General features: G+C 41.6%; 1 protein-coding gene across 2 annotated transcripts in view; it reads left to right on the forward strand.

Moving 5' to 3' along the window:
* The window catches only part of LOC135898548 (zinc finger protein rotund-like), a 145887-nt gene extending 122179 nt beyond the window's left edge, over positions 1–23708 (forward strand). For both annotated transcript variants that reach the window (XM_070534597.1, XM_065427560.1), the window contains 4 exons: positions 3118–3174; positions 10447–10680; positions 15818–16065; positions 20627–23708. In XM_070534597.1, the coding sequence (XP_070390698.1) occupies positions 3118–3174; positions 10447–10680; positions 15818–16059 (533 nt within the window). In that variant the 3' untranslated portion in view covers positions 16060–16065; positions 20627–23708. The remainder of the gene's footprint in view (positions 1–3117; positions 3175–10446; positions 10681–15817; positions 16066–20626) is intronic.
* Positions 23709–24188: the final 480 nt, after the last annotated feature.

Raw genomic sequence — 24188 nt, forward strand, 5'->3', positions numbered from 1 at the left:
ACGCTTCCCGGCAACTGTAGCGTATGTAACCGTAATGTTTACTGGGAAACGCTCGCGGCGAACGCTATGCACGAAGGCGGGCTTTATGATCGAAACGCGGCCTCCTGCATTGGCCGTGATGCAGTGGAGGCGAGCGCCATATTGGAAGTGTTTCAAACAAGCAGGCGCGCCGCTCCGTGAACTCCGAGATATTTAGGCGCCGGCGTGCGCAAATGGCGGACGCTGTCTCCGGCCTATGAATTGTAGAAACGCTGGAAAAGGGGTTTGTTTGAGTTTTCACGTAACAGAATTATGTTTTCTCGTATATTAAAATTACAATCCGAGAACATGTCTGTAGGTTGTGTGTAAGTCGCAGTTTACGATTTTCCCACGTATTTTAGCTTGAGAAACTCAATTAGTTCACTGAATTCCTTGCGTCACATGAACGGCCTGGGTATGTGTGGTTCGAAAATCTTTTTGCCGAAACGACATTCGATGCCAGACGCCGACACCGGGTTTTCTACGACTCGGGCTCCTTACTGCTATCGCGTTATGAACGACAAAAGCAATGCGGACGAAGACTACTGCACTGCGTTCCCAGTGGAGGCAACGGAAATGCGGGCGCGCGCGGCATGAGCTAGTCTACGTTGGTGGTTCCATCTCTCGGTGGAAACGACCAATAGAGAGAGGGAAAAGCGACGACCGCTTGAGCGCCGTTTGACAGGCGCTGAGTGTACTGAGGAGGCTACAGTGGGGCTTCAGATGCGCTCTTAGGACGAAGAAACGACAACACCGTAGAGCAAACAGTCAAAAATACGGTTATTGCCCCATTTATACCGCAATGCCAGCTAGCTAGCCGAATTACAACACATTGAACATGCCGATGGACACTGACGAATCGAGGAAGTTCTACTCACCTCGACAGGATATCGTGCGAATATGTTCGCTTCATGCCGGACACCAACGCCAGATCGTTCGCTTGTACAATCACACGAGCGGTGGCGCGTTCGAACGATCGTGTTCATCCACCTTGGTTTCCCGTACCGAACCTTGAAGACCCACGAACCGTGTCTGCGAGCGCGCAGCACCGACCCCCAGACCAAAGAGGAAGAGGCCTTTTGCGCCCGAGTGATCCTGCCTGAACCTGATCCCGCTGTTGGCTGGCGTTAGTAGCTGAACACTCGCGCCATCGCGTACTATTGGACCGTTGGCGGCGCACAGTTACGCGAGGCAGCCGGATTTCTCGAGAGGCGAGAGCCATGCGGGGAAAACAACATCACGGGGGCGCAAGAGAGTAGAGCGCCCCCACAGTGTCGGGAAACAAAAATAAAAAGAAGGTCAGCGACTGTAACGGCGACTAAATTTTTCATAGTCGGCCACCAGGGGTTAAATTCTTTTGCATAGCAGTCTGACCGCAGTTCTAGGCTTTCGTGAGTAGCCATAAGAGGCCATAAGCCGTGTGAGGGCCACAGGTGTTAAAAAATTCAGGGAAGAAAGTGTGGGCTTCACACAAGTAAATAAGGTATTTTACACGAGTGCCAGTGAGTAAGCTTTGTATGTTCGATATAGAGAATACTTCGCTATATCCGAGTACGTTATATTGAGGTTCGGTGTTCTGCCACAAGAAATATATGAGACTGTTTTTCTTACACTGCTTACATTAGAGCAAGAAAGTATTTTGTGTTGCTGCTAAAACACTTAACAAACTTAATGCTCATGTGTTATGCACTCCTTGTGGTGTACGATTTTTATCATTTTACCTGACGGTCACTTTTTAAAAAATTGTGAACTTTTTCGGAGTGGCTGTTGCTTTTAGAGAAGAGCAGATCTTATAGTGTGTTTCTAAAACAGTGCTTTGTGTGCCAAAATGGTATGTTCGGTTGCCCTGCAGTACAGCTCTCTTAATTCGCACCACTATTACAGCAGTTTGAGAAGGTTGTTATATTGTGCCAATCAATAAATGTTGTGAGTATGACTAAGCATTAATTGCCTGGTGTGCTACAGACATGCACTTAATTTACTGTTCATGCATTTAAGTAGAAAATGTGGGAGAAGGCAGCTGATGTGGGCTGTCACCCAGCACCAGGCACGGCTCCACACTTTGTGACATTATGCCGGGTTTGTGCAGCATTCCTTGAAACTCTTGAATACAAAAATGCCGTTTTAAATGCCTTGAAACCCTCAATTTTCGCTAAGTGCATAAGAATATATAGATTTTATTTTTGGCTAAGCTTAGTAGATTTTCTTTGGACATCTGGACACAAGGTTGACAGAAGGACAGAAGTCAAAACTCAAGGCAATCCAGTCTGTTTGGCATCACTATATTTGTGGTGGTTTAGGCAGCTTGTTCTCAAAGTCTTTTAATGCATTAGCCTTAGGAGTGCCAAAGCATAACAAACTGTATGTGTGAAGTGTACGTGGGAAGCTGGTCACCTGGTAGGAGGTGTGCATATATATATATATATATATATATATATATATATATATATATATATATATATATATATATATGGTCTGCTGTGGACCACCATCAGTCACCATCAGACCATCAGACATTGCTCCTCGAAGAGGCAGAACAGATGTTGAGTGAGGCTCCAGAACAACACTTCACAATTCGGTGAATGCTATTTAAATAATGAATCCAGAATCTCAGCAAGGTGTGACACTACGCCTGATGCACTTCTCTCTCATTTACTGCTATATCACCACTGAATTTCTTTGTTGTGTACCCTTTCTTTTTTCCTTTCTATTTTTATACTTGCAACAAAAAATGTGTGCACTGTTAATGGAGTGTTTTCAAGATTTCAAACAAACTTAATATTGCATTAGTCCTTGAAAACACTTTGTTGGGGCCTTGGAAGTCCTGGAAAACCCATGGAATTTTCTTCACTTAGCTGCTACCAAGTCTTCTTTTGCATGCATTTAATGTGGAGCAGCAGCTGCATCATCCTAGCATAGAAAATTTTGCTTCATATTTGCGACATTGGCAGGAGGTGGCAAGTAGTGCACTGCTTTCCTATGATCAGTCTCTTTACTTCTGAGTAACAGATCCAGTGATTCACTGACATCTTCCTGTGGTTTGTGTTGCAGTGTTTCTTATGAGAAATGAGCTTTTGTTTTGGTCTTCTTTTGGTCCAGGTACAACATGGACTGGTGGAGACACTTCAGGCGGCACTCAGCCTTCAGAAGACCAAGGTCAGCATTGTCTTGAGGCACATGGCTTGCATATTTTGTTTACTCTAACTACACTGGCTGCAGGGAGGGCTATTACACACATTTATGTAGCATTTCCAATTAAATGTACTTCTTGCAGAAGTATGTAGTTGCTCTTGTAGTATATTTTGAGCATCCAAAACTAATTTTAGTGGTCCCCTACATGCAATGGTAGCGTATTTCACATTGAAGTCTGCAATGTGTTGTTCCCTGTCATGCCATTAGTGTCACAACAATGCCGATAGGTTACCATATACCTTTAATTTGCATTTCAGCTGAACTTCACACTGTTGCTATGTGCAACCTTGCAATGTACCCTAAAGCACGAGAAATTTTTTAGCATGGGAGGCATGGGAAACTTAAATTTGATCTCGACATCGCCGTGCTCCATTTAATACCTAGCAGGCAACAGTGCAGAAACTATGCAAGCAGTGAAGTCGTAGAAGTCCCACTCCGTGCATTTTGTATTGCGTTGTTTTTTAATTTGCAGCACCTTCCATAGAATAGTAGCTTCATGTATTACAACAACAAGTTGTGGACACAAGTTTATGACAAATGATGCATTATTTGTGCACCTTCGTGCTTCTAGTATGTGACGTACTATGTTTTGGTCACAAATGCAAGTGATGCATTGTGGCTGCAGGTCGCAGAAACCTGCCACTCCACTGTTTTGTTGGGAGATAAGTTCAGATCTCTGATGCTCTTTGATGCAATAAATACATAATATTCTGTGACATAAATGTATAAGGCTTAATTTTACATCGAGTTGCATGACGTGTACTTATGTATTTCACATGTGATGCACTATTTTTTGGCCACGAATGTGAGCAGTGAGAAAAGTCTACGAGAGTGAGAGCCTGCTATTTATGAAACGGAGTATAACCAGTGAGATGCAGCCTTGGAGTAGTTGCACAGCATTTCGATTTAAGTTGCTCAGTGCAATTGAAAGAAATCTTTCAAAAGGTTTTCATTGCACCACAAAAGGAGGGATTCTTAAAAATTATTCACAATCCCTATAACATGCAACTCTATTTTAATACATGATCTGCTGAGTTTATGAATGGCTACATTGCAAAGAATTGTTACAATTTCAGCATGGAGCTCATCCAAAGAAGTTTAACATTTTAACCAGTTAGGCAACAAATATATTGGACAACATATGATGCATAGTGTATTGAATATATGGCTACTCTGTTGGTGTCTATTGGACTCTCCGAGGAATTGAGGCGACTCTGTTGGACCATGTTGAAATATGTTGGAACCATTTTCCAGCATTTGGGATCTATACCATGTGTCTCCTACTTTATATCTGGACATGTTTCTTTTAACAGTTGCCTTACAGTGATAGCTTTATGAAGGGCTTCCTTAGGCATGTGTGGCAAGTTTCTGTGGCCTGTTTTACATGCAACAACTTAGAGCAATGGATGCAAAACATGTAACACTAGGAAAGGAGCGCGTTGCTGGCATGCTGAAGGGTGGTGATTACCATTCAGTGGAAATGTTCCTTTGTATTTTCACAAGCTGATACAGCTGTTTGACTGCTCAGTGTTTGGCTGCACAACACACTTGTTCGTTATGAATCCATCAAGATAGCAAGCAGAAAATCATAAGGATAACGACAAGCCCCATAATTTAAAATAAGCGTTTGCTATTTTAATGGTTTGTGCCAGATTGATGAATTGCACACTTCCTTTAGTTGATAAGCATGTTTCCTGCGCAGAATGGGCAAGAAATTACAAATACTTAAGTAGGTATCACTTAGGTCCGTCCATATAAATGTACAGTAAAAAAGAATGCATGCCAGAAATCTCTTCAGGAACCATTGCTCTTTTGTTTAAGACACTGTGTGCAGTTCCTGTGCTCCTCGTGATGTGTTCCTTCCATATACACGAGTCTTGCCACTGACTCCTGCCATCTTTGATGTTGGGCTCGTGGACTTAATCTCTTCTAATAACACTAGTGTAAGCTGCATCATAGACTATGCAACTGAAATGCTTTGTATAGCTTTGCCATTGGTTGCCTGGGATAATTTTCCGAAGAGTGCAAGTATCGTGCCATCATAACTGGGTTAGGTGTTGCTGTGTTTTAGGACTTTTCTTTCAGTAGACCTCTGCAATTTCGTGGGGGTGATATATATACCGGGTGTCCCAGCTAACTTGAACCAAGGGTTTAAAAATGAAATATTGGGGTCAGGAGAGTGAAACTACCTGCATATTGGTGACAGGCATTTGGCGCACCACAGGAAATTTTTTGTATTGCAATTACTTAACTAGTAATTAAGATAATTTTTTTAAAATTTTTAATATTGACTTTAGACACTAAGTGTGATTCGCAAAGTTGGAGAGCACTTTCAGAAACCCCCATTCCATTATTCGCCATAAAGAAAACCTTACGTGTACCTCTTTTTTCGAGCTCGAAAGAAAGCCCGCGAAATACAAAAAAAACCACGTGACGAGCGCATTCGCGCGCCGCGATCGTGCTGCTCTCAACCGTGCTTTCAGTGAACGAAATCAGCTCCGGTATTCATTCGGCGGCCCCGTTTCAGAGGCAGGCCAATATCTTGGTGGTGGTTTCTTCGGCCGTGTCAGCCAGTTCGCGCGTGACGGTGTAAATTGCAGCGAGTGCGCTGCGCTTTGCAGTCGCGATAAAGACTGAAAGCACTGAAAGTTCACTGAAAGCACGGTTGAGAGCAGCACGATCGCGGCGCGCAAATGCGCTCGTCACGTGGTTTTTTTTGTATTTCGCGGGCTTTCTTTCGAGCTCGAAAAAAGAGGTACACGTAAGGTTTTCTTTATGGCGAATAATGGAATGGGGGTTTCTGAAAGTGCTCTCCAACTTTGCGAATCACACTTAGTGTCTAAAGTCAATATTAAAAATTTTAAAAAAATTATCTTAATTACTAGTTAAGTAATTGCGATACAAAAAATTTCCTGTGGTGCGCCAAATGCCTGTCACCAATATGCAGGTAGTTTCACTCTCCTGACCCCAATATTTCATTTTTAAACCCTTGGTTCAAGTTAGCTGGGACACCCGGTATGACCTAAAGGCATTGTGCATAACAGCTTGCAAGAGCTCTGATATGGCATCTCTTATTGTTTATTCTAGAAGTGTTTGCACTGCTTGGTTGTGTTTAATAGACATTCGGCAATCGATAATCGGCATGGAGGGCTGATTTTTCTGAGCTTCTTTCTAGTGCTGCTGAACCTTTTGTTTACCTCATAGCAGGCACGTACCCAGGATTTTTTTATGGGGAGGGGCCCAACCCAAGGTAACTTTTCTATGCAAATGAGGGGTCGTACCTTTACTTGTACAAATGTTAATAACACCCACTGTACGTCATAAAGATGCGTAAACCTGCAAAAGAGAAATGAAATGAGGTGTATCTCACAGGTACGCAGAATGGTGCACAGGCGTGTATCTCACGCCTGTGAGATACACCTCTCCTTTACTAGGCAAACAAGGAACCACATCAAATGCACTCACGCAGGAAAGAAGCGCAGGAAGAGCACTGCCAAAAACAATTAAAAAAGCAAAAGTGTAAAATAAAGATTTCTGTGGTAACATACAACTTAAAAAATACAGCAGTTGACAACCAAGGCACACGGTCCATGCTGGGTTGTGTTACTCTGCCAGCCAATCACAGAAGGAAACAAAATCGTCGTCATGCAACCTTTTCAAAATGGCGTTGTACTTGATACCTCCGGAGCGTTTGCTGTTCGTGAAGAGTCTTTTCATCGACGGAAGCAACAAGGTGTGCAACAGACATGAACAAAGTGTATGGAGTCTGAGCATTTCTCTTTTTTAAAGTCTACATGCCATGGATGCTTAGCAGCTATGATGTTGGGCTGTGATGCACAAGGTCACGAGATTGAATCCCAATCCCAGGCACGGCTGCCACATTTTTGATTGGGGCGAAATGTGAAAGCAACCTATATTTAGGTTCACGTTAAAGAACCTCAGGGAGTTTGAATTTCCGGAGTCCCCCACTACGGCATGCCTCATGGTTTTGGCACGTAAAACTCGTCGGCCGTCACTCGAGGAAATAATGAATCAAAAGGACAAGTTAAACACAACTGGCGTTTTGTCCGGCCACAACTCGTTTCTCGTGCATACAGACCAGCTGACTACGAACAGAATTCCTTTCCTGGTCCCTGGATCAATCTAAACACAGAAGGTTGAACTAACGCAGGAACAGCAATGTGCATGATCGTTGAATAGATTGTGACAACTGAACACATCTCGAGTTAATCGCAGTGCTCAGTCATCATCCTGAAGTACATATTTTTGACGGAATATCTGATCACAAAATGATATCTTTACCAGTTCAACTTGGCCGTCCCACTGAAACCAAGAAAAAAAGATGCCACGTTCCAAACTTTTGCCGTGCTAAGGACATTGACATATTGGACGCCATGGATAGGTCGCTGTCTGATTTCATACTTCTTTCTGAATCAGGCACATGCTGCATGAACGAGTTGTGGTGCTTCTTTAGGAACCTAGTCTTAAAATGTGTCAGGGCCATCAGGGAGATAGTGTGGCTGGAATGGAAGGCTAAATGAATAAGAAAACAGCACTGTCAGTAGACCACAGAGGGCAATACCAGTAAGCTTTCCAATATACATCTGCAACTAAAGGCAAGCATTATATAAGCGAAGGAATACTGTCAAAGTGTGTCTTTGAAGAATTTTCTGCTGTCTTCCCCGGCAAAGTTCTGGCGTCATTTTTCTTCGAAAAAGCAGCCCTTGTCCAGTTTCTGTATCGACGGGGAAACAGTAACTAATAAAAGTTTGATAGCAAAATCTTTCAATCAGTTTTTCTGTTCAGTATTTATGGATGACGACGGTCACGAACCAAGCTATTACCTTCCAGTTGATTGCACGCCAATTGCAGATATCTCAGTGACCGAAGAAGGCATTTTATCTCTCTTGTTAAATTTGAATACAAAGAAATTGCCTGGAATGGACGGCATACCTACGGCTTTTCTCATGAGATATGCCAAGTGGTACTCGAAGTATCTGTGCATCCTATTTAAGAAGTCTTTATTGTGTGCAGAAGTTCCGGATAACTGGAAGTACGCAAAGGTTACCCCAATACCCAAATCAGAAAACAGTGTTGCTTATCACTTCGTATAGGCTGATTTCATTGTTACCCATATGTACAAGAACTGTTGATCGTATTATATTTAAGCATATTTTGCTCATCCTGAATGACAACAATATAATTGATTCGAGGCAGCGTGGGTTTCGGAAGGGACTGTCTACGACAACACAGCTACTCGAAACTATCCACGAACTTGCAGCACTTCTAGACAGACAGGGCCAAACTGATATAATATTCATAGATTTTGAAAAATCATTTGACTGTGTGTCTCACACTAAACTGCTGTTAAAACTACAAACAATACTTAAAAATGATTCTTTGATTTCATGGATTTCTGCATATCTGTCATTAAGGCGGCGAAGTGTGTTTATTGATGGCACGCATTCTGGATCAGCACCAGTTCGGCCGGGCATTCCACAGGGGACCGTCCTTGGGCCTCTTTTCTTTCTAATCTTTGTCCATGACTTAATAAAAGAAGTAAATGTGAAAATACAATTATTTGCAGATGACTGTGTACTATTTAAAGAAGTTAACAGTGTAAATGATCAGGTCTGTTTGAATTCTTCACTAGCCAAGGTAGATGCGTGGTGCGCCACATGGAAAATAAATATTAATGCAAAGAAAACGGTTGCTATGTCAGTAACAGGAAAATGCCACCCCTTAAAATTTTCTTACAGTTTCAGTGGTAATAACCTATCTATGGTTAATAGCTACAAATATTTAGGCCTCGTAATTTCATCCGACCTGAGATGGAACAAACACATATCTCATATTACAAAAAAGGCAATGCACCAACTTAGTTACTTGAGAAGTTCGCTACGACAGTCCACACAAGAAATCTGTCTTTTAGCGTACAAAACATATATTAGACCAATTCTTGAGCACGTCTCAGTAGTATGGGGCCAGTACACCCTGAAGAACATTACACAATCGGAAAACTTTCAAAGAAAATCTGTTAGATTCATATTTAACTGTTATAGCTGGCATGTATCTTTAACTGTTCTTGTTAACAAAACCAACCTAGAAACATTAAAATTAAGGCGATATAGGGACCGACTGAAATACATGCATTTACTTTATCATGATATGCTGGGGATAGATAACGGTATGTATATATTACTTTAGTTACCAGGCATGCAACACTATCTAATCATCAAAAAAATAATAATAATAAAGGAATTTCCTTGCAGAACAGACATATTTAAAAACACATTTTTTCCTCGGACGATAGGTGAATGGAATGCGCTCTCCGCCAGTACAGTGGAATGCCCGACCACTCAGTCGTTCTGCAACATGCTGAATAGCATTTAGACGTGATATTATATGTAGTATAAATATAATTTTTCTTTTTTTTCTTTTCGATTCACATTATACCCAAGTGCTTTTTTTCGCTTGCTTGTCATTATTATTTGTAGATTTTTTCTGCCCAACCAACCGAGCATGCACAATGTCTTTCAGCATACCAGTATGAATGCAACTCCTTGTTATGAATATCGCATTATCAATATGCTCTGTACAGCTCATGCGGTTCAGCGAATATCCGTATTCTAATATGTACTGAAATTTTGTAAAGCTGTTTCATTGGAATGCTCTGTACAGCTCGTGCGGATCAGGAAATATGTCTATTGCAATGTATTGAATTCTTGTAATGATTTTTGCTGTTCATTTTCTTTTTTTTTGTTCATCTGTATATCGCACTGTCCAAACCTGCCCAAGGCTTAAGACTTAGGTCGTCAGTATCCTGTAAATAAATAAATAAATAAATAAATTACTAGAGATTCTATAAATATCATTTTAATGGACTTTGTCAGGAAAATAATCACTTAAGCAAATGTCTTTTGCATAACCCTGTGTCATACATTTAGTTAGCCTTTTCCATGGAGCCTTTGGTCATCTTACAATCGGAAACCATTGCCTAGTGATTTGTAAGGGAATGTAACAGTGCAGTGTACTCTCCTTAAACGAAACCTCAAGGGACCAGGGAAATTGGTTCTGTTTATCAGGAGTTCAATTTACTGAGAGACATTGCAGAGAGAATTGCATGAATACAAAACCAACCAACCATGAGGTTGGTGTTCCGTTTAAGTGATTTCCCTTTATTCAGATTCCACTGTGTTGCCTCAAAGTATATTTTTTTTCTCTTTGTGTGTGAAGGCAAGCAGCAACAACAGCAGCAACAGCAACAGCAGCAACAACAGCAGCAGCAGCACCAGCGGCGTATAGGCCAGCCACAGCTAACCCATGCATGCCCTGTGTGTGGCAAGGCGTATGTGAATGAAGGCTCACTGCGCAAGCATGTGAGCACCCACCCAGAGGCAGCCTCCCTGGGCTCCCCGCTGCGAATGTGGCCCTGCACTGTCTGCCACAGCGTCTTCACCCATGAGACAGGTAGGACCAAAGCTCATTGGTCAACATCCATTCAGCTACTTTTTTTTAATCATTACTGACTCAAATTTTCGAAACTGTAGAAACTCTGCCTCGAGCTTCTCCCATGTAAAATGACCAAAAAATTGAACTAAATTATGGAGTTTTACATGCCAAAACCACTTTCAGATTACGAAGCACGCTGTAGTGGAGGGCTCTGGAAATTTCGACCACCTGGGGTTCTTTAACGTGCACGTAAATCTAGGTACACGGGTGTTTTTTGCATTTCGCCCCCATCGAAATGCGGCCGCCGTGGCCGGGATTTGATCCCATGACCTCATGTTCAGCAGCCCAACACCCATGTAAAAGGATGACACTTAGCAAATATCATGGTTGAGAAATGCTTATGGAATATTTATAATACTAAAGTTGGTCTTGAAACGCCAGACCTGGTGTCATCATCAATACCATGTCGTCGTGACACAGAGCATTATTTGGTGATGTCCTGCAGCAATAAGGCTAAGTATGGCGTGCGGTGCTGATCAAAAAAAGAGAGAAAGAAATAGGAGTGCTGTGTGTGTTTCTTCTGGCAGCACTTCTTTGTGGAAACTGCGGTGATTATAGGAATAGAGTGATTATCATGATGTTATGACGCATCCACGTCCTGCGTGCTGAAACTGCTTCATATAAACGAGCAGTAATGGTAGATTATATATAGTATGTTTCAACACCTACCAGTATTTTTTACTGGGTTTAAAAGTTACGAACCTTTAGAAGAGGGGACATTGGTCTTAGAGACCAATACATAAATCAAAGAAAAATTTAGATTTTTAGATTGGTATTCGGGTAGCTGCAGGCAGACTGATTGTATCTCTGGAGGCTACTTACCAGTGGTGGCATTGTAAATACTTAAATCTACTTGGCCTATTATAAAACTTATTGCATACTTGAAATCAACACAAAGAAACTGAACGAGGCTGTGCAGCTTCATTACATCTGGTAAAGGCGTCTCTAAAGAAGGCTGTAATAACCACTTCCAACTGCAAGTTGAAAATGTCCTATCTGCACTCCTTTATGTTTACCATTTCTTGATGTCATCCTCTTGATTGTCAGTCATGTCGTGTTTCATCGGTTTCGGATGAGCATTGATTGACCTCTCAGCCACACATATACTTTGAGATTTATTAGATGGACATGGAAACACTTCCGCTTTGCACTAAAAGATGGTATCAAAGGTGTAGAGGATGTGCTCTCGAGATCAGGAAGACTGGTAGCACTTCTATCAGCTGTTTAAAGTGTGTACGGTGAGAGGTGACAAGGTCCTCAAGTACCCACTCCTCAGCCTCTGATGCCAAGTGATCCCTGTGACATGCCTCTCAATAAGCAATACAGCATGTGTGTAACACAAACACACAGTGCTTGCCAAATAGTGCGGCCTGTTCACAAGCCTCAGAGACCGTAATAGTTTTATTGAGTGCTTGGCATGCTAGCTGTCTGGGTGCCTGGGCAGTTGTAGCCAATGATAACGATATATTTTTGCTCTTGTAGAAATGCCACTTTTCTGTTTGTTGCTCTTTTAGCGATATTTAATTTCCTCTTTCAGTGCAATTTAAGGCACAGTAGCTAGTTTCACTTGCTCTGGTGACTCTTTTGTGACGACGGCGCTCTGCTGCTGAGCAAGAGGCCATAGGTTTGATTCCCTGCCGTGGCGGCCGTACTTCAACAGGGGCAGAATTAAAAAGGCCTGTCTCGTTCAGTCAATCCCAGTGGTAGAAATAAACGTCAAGTCTTGTACAGCATCTCTCATGGCCAGAATGTTGCTTTGGGACAATAAACCCCGTGCCTGGATGTATAAATTATGACCTTAGCTACTGTGATGTTGTTTACCCCCATAGCTAGGCTCATAGTGGGCATGTGGCACCGAGGGTTGGAACCATTTCTTTCACTCATTGACGCTTATGACCATATATTCATGGCCTATACCCTGACCCTTGTATGTACTTCATTTATCATATTGTTTTAGCACCAAGCTTTGGTCTTCCACATATTGAATGATACAAAATGAAGGACTGCTCTTCTGGACAATAAATTACTGTTCAGACGCTAAAATCTCCTATTCTCATTGACATCCCTGAAAGATTTGCATGATGGGAAATTGCCTGTCTTCTGAAATATCTTCTAAAATATCTTCTGAAAACTTCGAACATATTTTTTTAGATGCCTCGGAACAAATCTGTGGGATTGATCTGGATGACTATGCAGTAAATGGTGTGGCCTAACAAAGCCAGGGCCTGACATGCTTGTGAGCCTAGCTTACCCTTCTGCCAGCCTTGCACAGTGCTGTACATCATCCAAGGTGTGTGAGGAAGTACTCCTATGGAGCGTGCAACAGATCTGGGGATTGGCTCCCTCCTCTATTTCACACAGTCCATGGTAGAGTCCGATGTACACAGAAAAATTATCTCATTGTGTTTGCAGCAGAGTTACAAATATGTTGTGTAAGGTGCTCATTTAGGCTGACATATACATGAAACAGAAGTGCTCATTATATTGAAAGAAATAGAAACTCAAGCAAATTCATTTTGCTCGGATGTGAAACATGCTAAACTTGCTTAATGCCCCGTATGTAGTATTGCTGTGAAGTTTTGTGCTTGCAGTGGTAGCATGTGGCTTTACCAATATGCTGCTTATGTTTGCTGATTTGTTCCAGCTGATAGAGCATTCTGACTGTATATTGATGTTTCGGCAGTTTTGTGTTGCCTTATATGCCACCAGCAGTGAACCAATTTAACCCACATATGCACGTTTTCCATAAACTCATTCAAAATCATGCACGCAAACTGAAATATTATTCAAGCATGACCTGAATAGCGTCACTGCAAGTATTATTTCTGTCTTATCTTTGTGTATGCTTTCCAGTGCATGCCTCATCCATTAATTGCTCTGATGTATGCTACATTATATTCCTTATTTGTGTGTTCATTTTTTTTTTGTAACACAAGTTTCATGGCACATGTTGTGAATCTGCTCTGCTTTTTACTTGTTACGGTAGCATTTGACAGTACAAAATTGGTAGGGCACTTTAAAAATTTTGTTGTGAAAATTTGTTGTAAAAATGATAAATAACCGTGAAACATGTCGTTTAGTGGCATAGAAAAGATTTAATTCTAAAAGATTGTAATTCAGGCTTACTTGCGCTTACTTTAAAAGCAGCAATGTAATGCAGTTTTTCACATTCTGTCAGGTGAGCCAGCACATTGCTGTTGGTATGAGCTCCGACGAAACTTCGAATTTTATCAAAGTTATCCATTACACGAGGTGCTGCCAGAATGCGCACCTGCACTGTGGCAGCATCTTCTCCTTCCAATGGAGCAAAATTATTGTGAACACACCCATTAATTTTGTCATCACTTGTTTCTTTGTGAACAACGATATGGTAGTTGGCTATGACAACGACAGGGTTGTCGGTAAAGCAACCGTTTGGCAATGGTGAATCCCGCTAGAATCACTCAACTTGGAGAAACACCCAATTGTGTGATATGGCTATTTCCACTAGCTTAGCATGTAAAATAACCTATTTAGATGAACTTTTGTAATGAAAATGATACAGTGTTGTTGTTGCTAACTCTATGAAAACGTCTATCGTCATCTTGTCATGACTGGTGACAACGCTAAGCCTGATAGTAAGCGGTTGCATGGCCAATGCTATTTATGGGGGTGTTTAAAGACAATGGATGTTGGTGTTATATGTGGTAATCAACATTTTCTTAGCACCAGGACTCGCATGAGTAGCTTTTGAATATCATTTTCATATCTTTTAGGAATGGTGTTGTTGAGGCGTGCTCCATGAAAACATAATTGTAGTAATAATGCGCCTGTCACATACTTTGTGGGGGCGGTAATTTTGATGCATTAAGTGGCATGGGACATTGACAAGGAATGAAAAAAACTGCTTTGTACTGAAAATTCGGTTGAACCAGTTTTTGTTATGCAGCTATTTGATTATACTTTATTTTCACCGTGGGCCTTGAGAGTGTTATAATGTTGCACTTCATTATTTTTTGTATCCTATTTTACTGCGCTTTTTGCAGCATTTGATTTGCAATTGTATATGTTGAACACAAATGCTGCTGGATACTTATGGCAGAGCTTAATATAAGTACAGCTTATTGCATATGCAAAAGGCATGCTCTGAATTCGGAGCTTTTGTGACCAATAACCACTTCTGGGAGGAGTGTACTACCCCTGACTGGTAGCTTGAAGACCGAGAATAGCTCTAGCTTCATTTGTGCATACTGTCATTGTATTACTGTCATACTGATACCTAGCAGGCAGTCTCATTGCCATTAACATAGCCTCCTGAAGTCATTTTCACCCACGATGCACGGAACCATTATTGCAGGCATGGTGTGGTTCAACATAGCTCAAGTGATTGATTACAGTCCCAAATATATCGTAGCACATTTTTCTATGCCATTTGCTAAGAAAAAGTCACAGTTTTGCCTGAAAGGTGGAGCTGCGATAGCAATGTATTGGACAACTACATAAAGTAAGGTTCATGGTTTTATTGGAAGGCCGGTGTTTTGTTCACAGAGGCAGACATGAACAGATCTCACTCGATGACTGTGAGCGCTCGCTGTCACAATGCTGGCATGATGAAGAGTGCAGGAAGAGAGAAATGAATGCTTTGTGCTCCCTCTTGCTTCAGTGCATCTCAGAAACTTGAGGTTATGCAACCTCCAACACTAGGTGTGGTGGAAAGACAGTGCACAGGTAGCCACCAGTCATCTCGGCTTGCCCAATGTTTGCACACTCTGCAGGGCTCTTGATCACGTTACAGCACGCACAATATCAATGTGTGTATTCGCAAGAAATATTGCATATAATGGAGGTATTTTCGTCGTAATGAAGTTTGACCATACATGTGCACCAGTTTAAGAGCCTATCAACAGTGGTTGAACAAGGGATGTTGCTGAGGCCAACTTTTCGACTTCAAAGCTTGTCTTCGTCAGGGTGCTGACAAAAAGAAGTCCCCTTGTTCAAAGGTTGATCTTAACAACATCATTTGTTGGACCGCTGTTGATCACTTCAAATATTTATCTTTCTGTGATTCTTTTGTCTTGTTCAGCTTAAGAGCCTGTACTCTTGGGTTTTGATGTAGGACTGTTACATCACATGGAGCACATGCGCATGGACCCAAAGCACCAGTTTGCGGCCCAGTACTTGCTGAGCCGTGCTGCCGCTGAGCGCAGAGAGAAGCACGGTGGGCCCTCGGCGGGTCCCCCCCATGACATGCTGTCTGCTGTCCAGCCACAGCCACAGACAGCGGCATTGGCTGCAGTCATGCAGCCAACGCCCTCCTCATTGGCCGTGTTGCAGGCCAGCCACCTGGCACACTCCTGAGACACGGTGAGCCAATGTCTTCACGCCTCTGCAGTGAGATTTGAGCATGCTGCCTCAGCCATGCATGCTCTTGGCCATTACTATATGCATACAGCCAACTCTCTCGAATGTTTCGTGAAGTGTACAAATTTGGGCTCATTTTACAATATTATGGATATTTCATAAAATTTTATGAAAAATAGATTCTGTTCATGAAAAAAGTTTTAAAGGTGTTGAATGATGTGGTTGCACATAGTACCTGTACTGCCTCCATGACTTCCAAGATCAGGTGGTTATGCTTTTAGTAAGCTTATTCGGACATGCTCCTGAAAGTGGTGAAATTAGCAGCAGCAATGTCACTAAAAGAGAAGCTGTTATATCAATAAAATATTTGAGTCTCTGCTGTTTCTAGCTTCCTACTAAATAAAGTGCGTACGTATCCCACAGAAAGTGTGTACTTACGATCAACATTGAGAAAATGTGAGCAACCCTGCAGATTAGGAGCATCCACCACAGATTACCTCCAATATATGGCACATGGGCTGCATGTGTGGTCGGCTGCACAGACAGACGTGCATAGCCATGGCCAGACTAAATGAGGGGACTTGGAGACGCACGCTCCGAATATGTTATACAGTATTAGCAGCAAATCAGCAAATCATAATACAAAACAAAATCGAGCAAACTGCACACATTGCAACATATATATAAAAAACAAAAGGAGGGGGGAGGAGGAGAGTAGGCACACATCAAATGATCATGCAATATTGTTACAGTGAAGGTGCATAGATAAAGAACAACAAAAAGGAGTGTGATCACAAATAGATACAATGTCGACGGGAAGGTGGTTACAATCGTTAGATGTGTGTGGTATGAAGAAATAAAAAAGTGTTTGTGCTGAGGAAGTGCATCTGACTTTGTGTTGATGATCAGTCCAATAAGAGCGATAAGTTGGGGGCATGACAAGTTCAACAGGCAAAGACAAATGGTGGTAGGCTTTGTGAAACAAGCAAAGGCAGTAAAACTGACAGTGCAGTGATACGTATAGTAATGGTAGACTGTGTTTCTTTGCTGTTAGCCTCTCACATTAGCCTGCTGGAGGACGGTGCGCATAAAACTGCCATCCTTCTCTGCTCACCTTTGCACATTTTCTTTCACGCCCACAGCATACAATGCGCAGGGTGCAGTCTTATACAGCTTGGACATTACATGGAATCTCACGGCAATTTCGACACCAGTGAGGAAAATTCACCTGGAGTGTCCATAATATTGAAAAAAAAAAAGAAAGACAAGTCTAAAGTGTTGTGTCAGTACTTTTTAAAGCTGTAATTGGCTCAAAGCTAGAATGATTAATTTTGCTATCAGCAGGTTTGTTTGTGGTCAATCATCCTTGTCCTCATCTTGTAACAAGGCTCTCTGTCACACTGAGCAAGCTGTCGTTAATGTTACATGGCTTGTACTCATGCAAAATGAGACTCAGTTTAAGCCTTTAAGAGCAAATTTATTCACAGGGCTAGGGTAATCTATTCTTTGTGGAACAATCTGCAGCTGATTGTGCACTTTTGAACAGGCTCATGCCTATTGAGACCAAGATAGAATAAAGCAGAATGGCCAGCTAATGATTTATTTTATGAATTTTGTCACTTATAGGATGTTTGGTTCGTGCATGTGTGAAAAAAGCCGGCATGTGGTAGTGAACAAGGGAAGCACAAAGAAGAAACGAAAGGGACCACTGTGAAGACGCTCTGGTAGTGGACCATCATAATCTAATCACATAGCTGCAGCTATTGTGTGTTAGGTCTATGTTGCCTTAAAGGGACTTATTAAAAAAGCCACCAGAAGTTTACATTACATATTCTTAGTTTGTAGTGCGAAGGGACATAGACAAAGGCTAGAGGAAGACAGGACGAGTGCTAGCTGTCAACTAAAACTTTATTGAAACGATCAACATATATATATGATTGCAAAAACTTGTTTACATTACAATTACCAATTCTTCCCCTTAGCATGTAGAGGCCTTATATTGTTTGACTGTACTGCACTAGTGCTCTCCCCTTCTCCTCATGCCCAACGCTGCATTTTAAGAAAGCAGCATCACTATCGTCATTGAATTCAGGTGCAAGAATGCTACATGGAAAAGTGATATTCAAGCATGTCTACAGCTGCTCGTGTGACAATGGCTGCCTTCTGATAGTGAAAGCCTAGTTGTCAGACCTCTGAATTATGTCAGTAAAGCTGAATGAGCCATCAAAGTTAAGCTGAGTGCACAGCCGTGCTATGCTTCACAGCTAAGTGGTGCATGCATAGCTGACCGTATAGCATGCTAAAGCACAGTAGAGATCCCAAATAATAACTAACCAGTAGTCTTATTGCCCCGAGAGGGACGAAGTTCCACATGGGAGACCAAAAGTGAGCAGTCTCGCAAGGTTCTGACAAACTGAGGATGGGAGGTTCAGGTGAGGTTGTTGATTGCTAGAAGTACTGTGAGTGAAGTAATAAACTTGACCTCATCATTCTGCGTCTCATGTGTCAGTTTGAGGTTGAGCTGAGTGAGGTGAAATGCTTGGTGAGACTAAACTTTATTGTATGAGCACTGTAGGGTTACTTCTCTTAGGAATCTGCCCTTCCATCCGTCCGCTTGTCTGTAATGCTTGATACGATGCATATACATGTGGTCCTGTGGGGGTATTTATGACAGTGTCTTATGGCTACATATGACTACTGAGATATGTGTGTTTGTGTGTGTGTGTGTGTGTGTGTGCGTGCGTAGTGAGATGCGTTCGGATTTGTCGGAGATGTATGTGTGTAAGATGAGCGACTAGAAAGAATGCTTATGCACTATCTGAGAAGTCACACTAGAGAGTCTCTGCTGTAATTTTTTTCGATAATGCTTTCCGTAGCTGTTTAGATGAACATCTGCTCCTCCTGAACAAAAGAGTGTGCAGCGTTCAGTATACTTTCTTTTGAAGTAAATTTTTCCATCTTTGGAAATTTAGGTATATTTTATATAAACCACAAGACACCTTGACATAGCATGTTTTGTAGCAGAAATCTCCCACTGAGCAAACTTTTTCATTAAGCATTACATTTAACTTGCTGTATTATGGCCTTCAGCCTCCTGTATCAGAGCCATCAGAACATGTTTACATAGGTTTATCTATAGAAAATACAATTAGGTTGAGATTGAAATCCCACTCTTAACCTGAAGTTGCAATGAGCTTAATGTGAAGTTACTGGTGGTTGCTGAAAGTTGAGGACAGGTCTCCTGAAAGCTCCCCAACCTTGTAGGATGAGGTTGAGTAAGGTCATCAAATCCGGTTTGAGGTTGACATGAGTTCGAACCCTGTGAGATAATTTGACCACCTTTCATGGGGACTGCCACGGTCATTTGACAGATGCTCGAGCTAACTGCGGGGTCATCCCAGAAACCAAGACGTGCCAGCTTGAGTCAAGCATGGCAATCCCTGTCCACGAAGCTCCTTTCCTTTCTGTGTGTTCAGTGAACAAAGGTGCCAGAGTAATTGTGTGCACCCTTGCCCTCAACGCGGATCCTTTGATGACTTTGGACACTCCGACTGGATGAAGGGAGGCGGCAGTTTTCCCTGGCCTTGGGATCTAGGAAGGGCAGAGGGGGTTTAAGCATACTTTTTCAGCACCTATGTATGCTTCATTTCAGTCAGGCTAGACTGATGAAATGTGACATTCTCCACTTTTCATGTAGATATTGTAAATAAACCCAGCACTCCTCATTCTTGATGAGAACATGTTCCTCCCTTCAACAACGTCCATGGCGTGGATCAGTCGGATGATGCCATGGACCAGCTACCCCTTTTGACATGCCCAATCCCAACTCGTACACCTTCCAGGAGTCTTTACTGTTGCACATTCAATTCATGGCTAATACCTACTAGGGGAGATTGACCAAGAAAAGGGTAGTGGTTAGAGTTGTCGTTGTTGTTGCCCATTCAACTCGTGGCTCATATTCACTATGAGGGATTGGCTAGGAAATAGATGGATTATTCCATGTCATAAGCACAAATAAACATTCAGGATTTCTATAGAGCAATTCCTCTTGAGAAGTTAAATTAAATGATAAAATGAAAGAAATAATAGTTTGAAGAATCAATAATGATTACTTTAAAAGCATTAAGATGATGCTGAAAGAAAAGATACCAATTTAACAGGGCATTTGATTGGACTCCATAAGAAATTCTTGGACTGCAGAGCAAACATGCCTGTGGCTGAATCCCTGAGTAGAGGCCCCACACGAAAGTGTCTAATGGTAAACCTTGTTTTCACTGTCAACGCATTGCCCTTCGAGCGAAACTGCCACTTTTTCTTGATTAATCGTGTTTTATGAATGTCTTCAGACAATCTGTTTGTGGCTTTCTTCCACTTTGAAGATCCCCAAATACTAATTAACTACTTTTTGGAGTACATGGCTTCGAAATGCATTGAAAACATGGCAAGCCAAGTAAAATATTGAAAGGTATTCACAATTTTTGTTATGATGAGTCAACTGTAGTCCAAGGCAAGAGCAGAAAATAGCCCCTTGCATTGTCTCACACATGCTCCTTGCTCACTGCAGGACTTCAGAGGTGCAAGCCGCCAAGAAGTTGCCCTCCTCCCCTACCTCTGGGCACAAGTCGCAGCGGCAGACAAGAGAGAAGTCCATGTCTCCAAATGATTTACGCCGAGTGCAGCAACTGCTGGCCGCTTCAGATGGCCTTCATGACTTGGTCAAATGTGGTCTCCCATTACTGATGGGAGACATGTACAATATCACTCACTGTCCAGTGGGCTTGTGTCTACGATGGGAACCTGCGACATGTTTCACATGCAGCTTGGCATAACACCCGGTTTCCTTTCCTTCCCTGTGTAGCTGCTGTGTACCTTTTGTGCTTGTTTATTTTCGCAGTGGCATTGTTGTTACATATAAAAAGCTGTACCACATGCTATGCTGCCATTCTCCCATGTCATTACTTAAAGGGCTGTATTTGCATGAGTGTGCGGCAACCACTGACCATGGATGTAATGTAAGGTGGAATTTTCGAGGTTTAATAAATAGACAGTAAATTAATTTAAGGTTCCGGCATTATTTACTGTAACATAAGGCAACCACGGCCACATGCTTGGGAAAATAAGATAAGGGTAGAGGCTGCCTTTGAGCATTTAATTTCTATCAGTTTTCTGCACTTCCTCGCCTCCTTTTTGCTGTGTGTGAGTGGTGTTGCATAGTGAAGAAGTTGGAGTCTCTTGAGTATTGCTCTTCTGCTGCACCGCCTGTTGATATTGCATCAGATTGCATCGTCTGTGTGCAGGGAAGTCTGCTTAATAAATCTCATAGAATATTCATGCTTGCCCTTTTTTCCAATGCTCAAATGTATAACAGTATAGCCTCTCACATCAGAAAAGAAAAATTATTGTGTATAAAAGTGTGCATTTTTACAAATGTAGCACAACGTGCACATTCGTACTGCAGTCTAAAGTATAAGAATGTTGCATTACACACATGCAAATATAACACTTTTTCTCTTTTGTAAAGTTTATTTTTTATCTATGTGTGTGTATGCAAAGGTAAACTGCAACGACTGCAGTCAGACCCCAGAAACAGGTTGAGCTGGTGCATTACAGTGTTGAAGTGTCAAGGGCCACTTTTTTGCAATTTATTGCTTGCACATTCAGAGTTCATGTTTTCCCTTTTGTTGTGCTTCGCTTGTGTTGAACGCTGATGCCACATTTGATGCTTGCTGACATCTCGTCATGGTGCACAGACAGTGAAAACATGGCTTTGGCAATTATAGTATGCACTTCAAAGCTCACATTATAGTTGACTGCGCTTGTTGGAAAATGGTCATGTGAAGAAATGAGAACCTGTTCTGTTAACACATTGTGCCAAAAATTTGGCTTAGAGAGCAAGCATGCCTTTACAGTCTGACCACAACCGTTGTGTTCTGTCTGCTCTTCTGTGTGGGTGACATTTGACTGCTTACTGAGCTGCATACTATTGCAAATTATTTGAGAGGGCAATTATAAATTTTTTAGCTGTACCATGGCTGGATCAACAGTTGCTATTTTAACCTTTAACATTGATATATTAACTTAAATTTTCAATCTGGCATTGCAGAGAGAATCTTAGTTATGGAATCAGCTTCTAAGTTGGTTAGCAAACACTGACGTCCTTTGCTATCTGGCAAGCAATGGTAGTGCATGAGGTAGTTGGCCACCATGCACTCATATAAGTTACTAAACAGAATAACCGCTTGGAAAACAGCCATCATTCGCCATATGTTTTGCTGTGCTATGATTCTAGAAATTCCTTGCATGCTTTAAAATAAAGTAGGAGAAATTCATCTTTCTGCAAATCATATGAACAATGTTAGTGCTGTGTCACCAGCATGTGAGCAGCTCTTAATTTGTGAGTACCATGGCATAGAATAAATGTTGTCACCTCTAAGAATTTGTACACATTGATGTTAAATTTGCAGGAAGGATGTACATGTACATAATTTGAAGATGATGGCTGAATGGCATCACTTTATTGTGTTATCATGAAGTGTAAACTGATAGATTGCACACGCTTCTGAATCCATATCATGGTCTTTACATTTACATTCTGCACTTGCTGTTGGAGATTCTCAAAAGCTCGATATCCAAAATGCACATTATGTAATAATGTCACCCATTTACGTCACGTTTTTAGTTTGTTCCTGTATTGAGTGCAATTTTTGATATATCTTATTGTCATTGTGTCATGATAAAACTTGAGTTTTACCATCTGGAAGTATTAGGTTAGTGCCAAGTACCTACAGAATCTTAACACACAATACCTTAGTTTTGTTTTCTATGTGTTGAGGTATAGCTAAAATCAAAAATCTTTACCTCCACCACAACGTTACCAAGTATATTGTGAATATCGTTCCTTGCTGCTTGTGTTTTGCTGTCAGACTGAAAACTCTGCCGGTGCATTCCGATTGCTGATGTAGCTGAAAGCACGCCATGCTTCTAGCTTTTATGCCCTTGAACGTCTGCAGCAGTTCCACATAGCCCAGTTTGATCATTAGCTGAGAAAAATATGTGTGTTTGTTAGTGTGCCACCAAGCATTGTTTCCTTTTTTGTCATTATCAAACTCACCAGCGATGTATGAAATTGCATGCTTGTGCAGCTGCACATTTTGCTTGAACCACTGCAGCTTTTTGACTCATATTCCTTTGCATGTTCATCTTTTAAAAAGTATGCATGTTTTTCGGTTCTTTTAGCCACCTTCACTCGTGTCATTCATTACGTAGCTTTCTAGTTCATGCTATTCTCAATAGTGTGCCTGCAATCCTCATTGGCATTTGCGACATGTTTTATTGTTTGTTTTTAATAGCCACAGTGTTATGGCTGTGATTCTCTTCTGCTTTGCTGATCTTGCATGGTCTGCATTTCTGTGAAAAACTTGTGACCGTTCTTACTGTAGTATGTTGACCGTAATGGTGAGACAAGTGTGCACTCAGCCTGTCATCGGTCATATTACAGCTGATAATGCGTTTTATTGATTATCTGTCTCTTTTAGCCCTCAGATTCAAGCACTACGGGCTACCGTTGCACTGAATGGCTGAATAAAACTATGGGGCTCAAATTCCACAGTGAACAACAAGATAAAATAAACTGCTACACATTGTTATTTGTCATTGCCTTTTGGTAAAAATTTTCAGTTTGTTAATGTATGTCTAGAAGCTTTCCAAGCAAAAGAGAAAACAGGCCACATTTTCTGTGCCTGATCAGTAAATTCCATTCTTGGGTTTACATGTTAGTTATGTGGGATTGAATGCTAAAAAGAAATATTTTTGCAGTAGTATAAAGTCAGCAGTTTTTCAGGGCAACTAATGTATTGGTGTGGTAGGAAATTTGGAGAGCACGTAATGCTTAGCTTGATTCTCTAGACATAATTTACATGCGTAATATTGCAAACACTGCATATGTGAATTTAGTTTTTTATATTCACATCACCTAAATCTTTGCATTTGTTGACATGATTTCTCACCTTTCTGAGCGTAATTTGGCTGCTAAGGGTAACTGCAAGGAAAAGCTTGTTCTATTCAGTGACAAGCTGTATCTTTTGATTAGTACCCTGGTGTTAACAGCGCAAAATGTCGAATGGACA

The sequence above is a fragment of the Dermacentor albipictus genome, chromosome 2, assembly GCF_038994185.2.
Source record: "Dermacentor albipictus isolate Rhodes 1998 colony chromosome 2, USDA_Dalb.pri_finalv2, whole genome shotgun sequence".
NCBI classification, from domain to species: Eukaryota; Metazoa; Arthropoda; class Arachnida; order Ixodida; family Ixodidae; genus Dermacentor; species Dermacentor albipictus.